The following is a 9,352-nucleotide window of genomic DNA, read 5'->3' as shown; positions in this document are numbered from 1 at the left end:
CGTGGTGGGGATATACGGCCTGAGGCGCCCCGTTGTCTCTGGGCTCTGATTAGAATAGCTGTCGTCCTCCGGGGCTTCGGCAAATCCCAGGTCCCGAACAGGAGCAGTGCCATTAACAACAGCTGCATTAGCCGCGGCAGGCGTGGCTTTTCATGTGGCAGGGTAGACTTGTGTTAGTGCCAGGGTTAGGCTGGGGGAGCCAGACGCACTGTGGTTTTGGTACAGCGCCACGGTCAGACGTGCGTGCGGCACAGGCTTATGTCACTGCTCATGAATATAGAGGAAACAAGGAGACAAGAGCTCACGTCTTCATGTGTAGATGCTGGTCAAGATGGAAGTATTTAGAGGCATTAACGTTCTTGTTGTACTGCGGTGAGTGTTCCACATGAAGCACCGTGGATTTGACTGCTTCACTGTTGGATTCTAATTACAATATGAGTTTTAATTAACTATTTAGGTTCTTGTTTTTGAGACGCAAAAATAAGTCAAAATTCCAGTTCCCATTTCTGTCCAGAAACTCTGGACCACCTCCATTGATCTGCTCTGGTTAAACTGGTCAAACTGGTCTGGTCTGGTTGACCTGGTTAACTGTCAATATATGAAACAACAACAGAAGAAGAAGAGAAAAAAAAAGTTCTGTTCAAGTTCTGAACAACAAAAGAAGAAGAAGAGAAAAAAATATGTTCTGTTCAAGTTCTGTGGAACAAGTTCTTCCCACGTTCTGTTCCAACACCTGAACGTCTCTCAGCCTACGTAGGGACCTGACGTCTGGGTTTAATAGTGGGTCACAACCAACATTTTTTAGACGCATACCGCCACCTACTGTACTGGAGTACGTAGTGTCATGGTATGACCAGTGACTTTCTGAGATAACGCAGCCTTCTCCTTACACCTTGATGTGCGATTCATTTTTTATTTCAACCCATGTGGATTGTCACGGATTTGTATCGATTTTTCGCCTGACTATATAAGGTGATTCACGTCAGACTTTTTCAGTCGTAACCTTTTTTCTTTTGTTTCCGACAGATTCTCGTGGCTCTCAGACATCTGCACTTCAAAAACATCGTTCATTGTGACTTGAAGCCTGAGAACGTACTACTGGCCTCGGCGGAGCCGTTTCCTCAGGTGAGAAACGACAAGACAAGACAACGCTTTCGGTTGTGGTCCATGTCCGTCTGCAGCTCTGATCTGAATGTTCGATGTTCTGTGTCTGCGTCAAGGTCAAACTCTGTGACTTTGGCTTCGCCCGCATCATTGGCGAGAAGTCGTTTCGCCGGTCCGTGGTGGGCACCCCGGCGTACCTGGCTCCGGAGGTGCTCCGCAGTAAAGGCTACAACCGTTCCTTGGACATGTGGTCCGTGGGAGTCATCGTGTACGTCAGCCTGAGTGGGACGTTCCCCTTCAACGAGGACGAGGACATCAACGATCAGATCAAGAATGCTGCCTTCATGTACCCGCCCACGCCCTGGAAGGACATCTCCATAGAGGGTAAGTAAAAAAAAAATCTGCCCTCATTGGCCAAACAACTGAAGTCCCTTGAAGTCAAGTTGATTTTTTTTAAAAATATGGGCTAAAAAATTTGAATGGTGGGTTAAAAAAGATGGAGTCAAATTGGGGGAAATATACTGTAGAGTGGAGTCTTTGCAATGGGCACAGGCTGCCACAAGGGAGGCGCCATTAGGCTATGTGATATGTGGTTCTTTAGGGAATCAAACCCAAGACCCTCTGTATCAATAATAAAAGATTAGGAAACTGAAGATAATACAAATATCCATGTATTATTTCTTATACAGTAAATGTATTAGAAAACTCACAACACGGTTGATTTTCATGCAGGACTGCAAGTACTTAAATGAAGTAAAGAGCTGTGCGGGCCCGTGGGGTGGGGCTCAGAATAGCCAAAAAAGCCGGCAAACCCCCCCCCCCCCCGCCTCAACCTTCCACCTACACGGCCGTATCGTCTCAGCCTTTCTCTGTTTCTGTTTGAATCTCCCCGACCGTCTGAGCTGCAGCTTCTCGCGCCTACGCTGAAAATATGTCACGTTAATGTGCAACGATCAGACGACGGCGAGCGTTTCTTCACCTCGAATGGCTTCGTCTCAATAACAGAGTCTGTCTTTTGTGTCCCACGCAGCCAGAGATCTGATCAACAACCTTCTCCAGGTGAAGATGAGGAAGAGGTACAGCGTGGACAAGTGTCTCAGCCACCCCTGGTTACAGGTGACCACATTCACACTTGATGAAAACCTCGAATTCTACACAGTCGTAACTCGGTATCAAACACGGAGTCGGACGCTGTCGGGCAGTTCAGTTCGTAAAGACGGTTAGACCTTTAAGTTTCGGGTCAAGTGACACGTTGTTTACTGGAAAACAGGAAATGAAATGTTGTGTTGGTGTGAAAGCGCTGCTCACTTTCTGTTCAGACATAACATACAGACAGTTGTATTTAATATATTTTCTTATTTAATTGAATAGTTTTATGGAAATATTATGTCACGTAAAAAAAAAACAGTGTAGGTTTAAAGAATTTAAAACAGAAAGATTGGTTCCTTTTGGATATAAAAGTACAAGGGTCCACGTCTTACGCCGGAATTATGTTTCTGTGGCGCGACGTAACTCAATTTTCGAAGTCGAAACTCATACTTCTACAGCAGCGTTTCCCAAACTTTTTTTCTGGGGACCCATATTTTAAAAGTCACAAACCTTCGTGACCCAAGTCAACAGACATTATTCGTAAACTCCTGGGAAACATGATGAGAGACGACCCGGAAAAAAAAAAGAATCTCTTGCGACCCACCTGAGGGTCACGACCCAGTCTTTGGGAAACAATGCTCTACAGTACCTCTGTCATTCATCTCTGCTAACACATCATAATAACATCGTAATCCAGGACATACAGAACGTCAGAGTCTGACTTACACCTGGGAGCCAAAATGAAGGGCAAAAATAATTCCCAAAAAAACAACAATACAAACAAAATTAAGTAAATGTAGCACAATCCGATGTATCGCGTACAACCAGAAAATGTCGTCCGCATGATGACGTATTTGTTTGCGCCGATCGCTAACTAGTTCCCTTGCGAAATTAGTTTTAATGTCGGAATGATGGAACTAGAGTTTCTTAATAAGTTTATTGGAGATCGTAACCATCAAAATGCCATAATCAGAGGATATCGCAAACTGAGGACGCCTTAAAAATACATCGTCACGCAGCAGTGTTTTTCAATTTAATTACAAAAAAAAAAAAAAAACACTGTTTCTACACCGGTGTATTCGTAGCGTAATCCACCTCGAGCTGGAGGTTTTGAACCTTAAGTGAACTGACTCTGGTGCAAAGACTACGCTACTGATCACATGACGACATCGATGAGTCAGTGAATGAAAACGCGTATTTACTGCGCTTTAATCAGATACTGCATTAACCAATATGGGAGTTGATGCAGCGTCGGGTATGAAAAGATAAAAGTACCAGTACTGGGGAAAACCATGTTTGTTCTGTGCCCTTTTCTGTGACTGATCTGTCAGACCCTTGACTGAATCTGAAACCCCGTTCTGTCCCTCAGGACTACCAGACTTGGCTGGACCTCAGGGAGTTCGAGACGCGTCGGGGAGAGCGCTACATCACCCACGAGAGCGACGACGCGCGGTGGGAGGAGTACGCCGATGAGCACAGCCTTGTTTACCCCAAACACTTCATCATGGCTCCCAACCTTGACGACATGGAGGAGGATCCTTAGGAGCTGAGAGAAACCTGAAGGTTGGGTTATTTTACAGGGACTTGTGGCATGGAGCTTTTCGAAGCAGCAGATTTCCCCTCCAGGACTGGTTGTCGTGGTGACGGAGAGGGACGGCGATCTGATGCTGCGGAGCTGGGGAAGGACACAGAATGCTCGCTTGATGCAACGCTTCAAGCGGCAGGCAGGTGGAGACACAGGAACGCATTAAAAGACTGCGAGGAGAGAGGGACCTTCTCCTTTTTGCACAATGTTCAAACATTCCACGGACTTTCTCTCTAGAACAATCCCAATACTCCAGGTGAACTCCAGGTGACGCGAGCAAGGAAGACTCTCGGTTCTTTTGGGGGGAGAGACGGGAGTGACGAGAGTGAGATCTGCTCCCAGGAGTAAAGGGCAGTTTTTACAAGGGATTTGGCAAGCCTGAGAATCAAACTAGCGCCCGTTTGTTCTCATTTCCCCCCCGGCCGTTTGTGAGACAGTCCGCCGGCATGAAACTGGAACTCGCTCATGTATTTCTTATGTTCTGTTCTAATGTATGTAGTAACTGTGGTAGGTTTTGCACTACTACCACTTTACCACCTAACAACGTCAGCTGGAGGGTATTAACTCCCGGCACAGAAGTCGACCAAGTTTCCACTGACAGATCGCAGGTATCAGGTATTTCCAGCTCTTACGAAAGAATCTGTGCAGTGACTTCCAATAAAGTGAAGGGTTTTTGTTTTTTTAAGTTTGTCAAAAAAACTGTTGGCCTACGCTAACCCCTCATGTCAACAAAACTGTTCCTTTTTTTTGTTTGTTTGTTTCTGACTTTTTATCTCAATCCTTTGTTCTGTTAGAAAAATAAAACGTCAAAGAATTGGAGTTTGCTTGATGACATTAAAAGGGTTAAACAGACGAGTCAAACATTTTCTGTAACGTTCCCGATATTTTTATTAGGGATGTCCGATATGATCGGCCCGATGTTAGCATAATTGTGTAATATCTGTAAGAATCGTTAATTGGTTTTTCCTCCGATAATGAACTGCTCCGATAACGCAATGCCTGGGTTTGGCTAAATGATGTGTGAGCTAAAAAAAAGTTTGGGGGAAAAACAACTGTACATGAAAGTGAAAGTCACTAGATGGCAGCATTGCAGCTAATTTTAATAATGAGGGGATTGTATGCTGAATGCTAGCGCCAGCAACTCATACAGTAGTTCGTACAGATAAATAAATAAATATTACCAGGCCTATATCGGTATCGCTTGATATCGGAATTGGAAATTAAGTGTTTGGACAATATCGGCATATAGGATATTTGCAAAAACTTAATATCGGACATCCTTAAATTTTATTTTATGTGACAAATGGCCGATTTACTTTTTTTTTTTTTTTCAGAAAAGATCAGTCTATACTCCGTATCCCATGATGCCAAAGTGAGAGGTTTTTAAAAGTTGAACTGTGGTCGACAAAAATATTCTTGTTGAAAATTTCAAGATCAGTGAGATTGAAATTTTAATTCGTCCACTTATTGTTGCTCTGTGCGATTAATCGCATTTTTTTTTTTTTACAAATGTACTGTATGTGTTTTTTTAAGCGTATCGTAAATACTGCACACAAGGCCAGGAAAGATTCTTACGTGAGCAAACGATTCTGTCGGATTTTCTTCTTTGTTGTGTTTTTTCAGGAACCTTTTTTTTTTTCTTTCAAATCCCGTTTGTTTAGAGAAGTGTGCGTTCAAATCACGTGGGAGTTTTCAGCGCCGCAGTTTTCCAGTTCAAATGTTGTTTTATGCTAGTACATTCCTGTTTCTCGTCCTTTTCCTGTCCGTTGTTGCCGCTGGATTGGCAGGTGTCGGTGTTTTGTACGTTTCAGTTTCATACGAACAGAATAAAAAATACAAAAAAAAACCCCAAAAAAAACCTCAACTTCTTAGACGGAAATCCACGTTTTCTCCCCGTTTCTCATTTGATTTGACGGATTCAACACTGGAATTTGGATTTCCTTGTGTGGGTATGTCGACATGTATGTGTGTGTGTGTGTGTGTGTGCAGTGGGTTTTCATGTCAGGTCCCGTCCTGGGCAGCTGGATGTGATTGTTGCACCACATGGAGCAGCGTGCAGTGGCAGACGCTCGCCACAAAAGAGTAATGACACAGTTAGAGAGGGTGGCTGTGGTGGAGGGGGGAGGGGGGTGAGGGGGGGTGAAGGCCTTTGATAATACTAGGTATTGTGAACATGTATTTAATGAAGTGACTTCCTGTTGTCTGACAGATGTCCACAGACAAATATTTTTGAACTGAAAACTGATTTGAATATTTGTCCTTCTCACGTTTCTCAACATGTGGGTCACGGCAAAAAAAAAAAAAAAAAAAGGTTTACTCCTTAAATCAAATTAAAGTCAAATCCTCTCAAGCAGTGTTTCTCAACATGTGGGTCACGGGCTTTTGTCAAGGCAAAAAAAAAAAAGGTTACTCCTTAACAGTAGGTGGCGATAACACCCTTGCAGTGCGGGTTGACACTTGACATTGAACATCATCATATTCTGTTTACATATGCTAACTGGACACGTTGAAACGCAGGTAAAAGAGTTCATCAAGAAAAAACACAGGGGACTTTTTCGACTTCCCTCGGAGGACGTTGAAAAGTCACGTTAAACGTCTTGACAAACGGATTTTTCTGTCAAAGACCCGGTCACTACAAACCAACGACCGTAGGACTCGGAAACCAAGGAACCAGGTTCAGTTCTTTGTGTGAAAAGTTCCAAACTCAGGAACAGTTTCTGGTTCTGGTCCAGAAACAAAAAGAAAACTAGAGCAAAGTCAGTACAAGGAGTACGACACGGAGGAACACGATCAGGTGGATCAGACCTGACGAACAAACCACAGTAAGTCAACAGGAAGAAGTGAGGGAGACGGACATATATGGGCATATATGTCCATATATGGAAAGGGCAGCAGGTGAGACGAGTGAGACAAACAGATTAACTGATTGAAGAAAAAAACGTTTCAGTCGCAACTTCAACACGCAGCTAATTACTGTCACACAATGAAAACGTAGGACGGACGCTGCTGCTTTCTCTGGCATGTTGTCACAACTGCAATGCATGATGGGATATATTCCTTGGTCCAATACAGTGGACAACTTCTACTTGCTAAACAGGAGAAATACTGGAGAAGTAAAGAATGCAGTATTTTCTTGCAGATAGAAGAAGTAGTAGTAGTAGTAGTAGGGCAATATTCCTTGGTCCAATACAGTGGACAAGTTCTACTTGCTAATCAGGAGAAATACTGGAGAAGTAAAGAACTGCAGTATTTTCTTGCAGATAGAAGTAGTAGTAGGGCAGAGAATACTGGACAGAACTGGACAGACCCCCCCTCAAAAAAAACAACCCCCCCCACAAACAGCAAACAAACAAAGCAACATTTAAAGTTCACATCAACAAACAACTCAAACATCAGACTGCGAGTCAGAGACTGTGGTCCAACCACGGCTGAACCAGAGTCTGGCCCTTTATACTGGCAGCAGGAGCAGTGGACCAATCAGATCACACCATCCTGCAGCACCTGACAGAGCAGCTCAATCACACACACCATGGGATAATCTCACTCACTCACACACACACACATACATGAGGAGAGAAGCAAAGATGGGGGGAGAAATAGAGAAACAGAAAAAAAAAAAAACCCTGGGGGGAGAAACAGGGGGGGTGACAGACAGTGGTGACGTCATTATTATGTTATATTAAAGGCTGTTTCTTTTACTGGAATTGGATCTTTTTACAGTGTAGAATAAATTACAAGTAAATAAAATACAAGTGTGCCCCCCAGAGGTCATTCAGGAATCTGATAGCGATAAAATATAAAATTATTATTATTATTATTTTTTTTTTTTTTTAATAATACGTTTAATAATACTAACACGTGTACACTTATAAATACAGTTCATATGTCTCTTCTTTATATCTATTGATATATTTAAAATATTTTTTTGTTTTAGTTTTCTATTTTTTTTTTTAATAATACGTTTAATAATACCAAAACGTGCAGTTTACACTAATAAATACAGTTCATATGTCTCTTCTATATTTCTATTGATATATTTAAAATATTTTTTGTTTTAGTTTTCTATTAAACGTCACAGTTTGTGTCCAGTTAAAAAAAAATCTGACATTTATTTTCTTGTTTTCACTCTTTGTTCTTTTTCAATCGTCACAGCTCCAATAAGGAGCCGCAGTTTCCTGTCCTTCTCTCCCGGATCCTAATAGTTTCAATCTGTCCTTCTTCTTCCCAGATGAGACGACCCCCAGTGACCCCTGGGGGGCGCAAACACCCCAGCAGAGTCAGTGTAGCTTCACTGGTAAATGTCGTTTTTATAAGTCGGATCAAAAGACAAAACGTAAACAACAGAAGGACTTGAAACACACAGAGACGCTTTAAAGCCTCAGGGAGCAGGAAGCGCGATGTCGCCCTCTTGTGGTCAGAATGAGGTATTGAAAATGTTGTTCTCAAATTTATATATTTTTTCAGACGCTTTAAAGCCTCAGGGAGCAGGAAGCGCGATGTCGCCCTCTTGTGGTCAGAATGAGATATTGAACATTTTGTTCTCAAATTTATTATTATTTTTTTTACCATTAAACTAAATGATAAAATTGGCCGAAAAAATGATAATTGATTGTTGTTTTTTTAACTGTACAGTTTGTACGTCATCATTACGTCACAGTTTGTAGATTTAAAAGTCCTTTTCTTCCTGTTTTTATGCAGGTGTCTGTAGTTTGACTGTTCAACACGGATCAACGCTCACGTTAAAGTTCGATTTTATTTGTTTATTACAATAGAAAGAAACGATTAATTTCTGTAAATGACAAGAAAAATATTCAATGAAAAAAAAAAAATTCCGGACATGTAATATAAAGTTTTAAAGTGACAGGTCATCCTCTGTGCTGCCAGTAGGTGTCACTCGGTGCAGATTAAAACGATAAACATTTAATGGAGATTAAAAATAAACAATCAAAATAAAGTGGTTCATTCGCTAACTTTTAATTTTGACAAAGAAATGATTTTATTTTTGTATAAAATACAGAATATTTAAAAATCTGTTTTCTTTGTTTTTATTTGTTTTGGAAACGGTGTCTCACGTCACCAGCGTGTGGTCTGAGGTCGACTTCCAAACAAACTCAGTCAAAGGTTGTTGTTTATTAAGAGGTCTCTTCAACATCTGCCCCAGGATCAGAGGCAGACACCGGCCTTTGTTGCCCCCGTCTGGGCTCTGGGGCTGTTTGTGCAGCAGCTTCTCGGCAGGTCTCTCGTCACCTCACGGGGAGGTCTGCTGTGTGTCATGTAGACCACCACCACCAGCAGCAGCAGCAGCAGCAGCAGCAGCAGCAGCAGCCTTCTTACCCCTCTCTGTCCCCCCCCCCCCCCACCTCCTCTCTACTCCATGCTGGGTATCCATGAGCTCCAGACCAAACAAACAAACAAACAAACAAACAGAACAACAGAAAAAGCCATCACACAGACACGGCTGTGGAGAGAGAGAGAGGGAGACACAGAGAGACAGAGAGAGAGAGAGAGAGATGTTGTTTGCTCTCCAGCCCGGTGTCATTTCACTGTGACGGCAGTGAAGGCCTCCCAGGACAC

General features: G+C 42.6%; 1 protein-coding gene across 1 annotated transcript in view; it reads left to right on the top strand.

Moving 5' to 3' along the window:
- prkd3 (protein kinase D3) overlaps positions 1 to 4,630 on the top strand; it is a 37,906-nt gene extending 33,276 nt beyond the window's left edge. The window contains exons 15-18 of the mRNA XM_025058219.1: positions 1,017 to 1,125; positions 1,221 to 1,488; positions 2,135 to 2,220; positions 3,563 to 4,630. Of these exons, the coding sequence (XP_024913987.1) occupies positions 1,017 to 1,125; positions 1,221 to 1,488; positions 2,135 to 2,220; positions 3,563 to 3,736 (637 nt within the window). The 3' untranslated portion in view covers positions 3,737 to 4,630. The remainder of the gene's footprint in view (positions 1 to 1,016; positions 1,126 to 1,220; positions 1,489 to 2,134; positions 2,221 to 3,562) is intronic.
- Positions 4,631 to 9,352: the final 4,722 nt, after the last annotated feature.

Source organism: Cynoglossus semilaevis, chromosome 1, assembly GCF_000523025.1.
Source record: "Cynoglossus semilaevis isolate Cse_v1.0 chromosome 1, Cse_v1.0, whole genome shotgun sequence".
Lineage (NCBI taxonomy): Eukaryota > Metazoa > Chordata > Actinopteri > Pleuronectiformes > Cynoglossidae > Cynoglossus > Cynoglossus semilaevis.
Note: the sequence above shows the minus strand (reverse complement) of the source record. Positions and strands in the feature narration are given on the sequence as shown.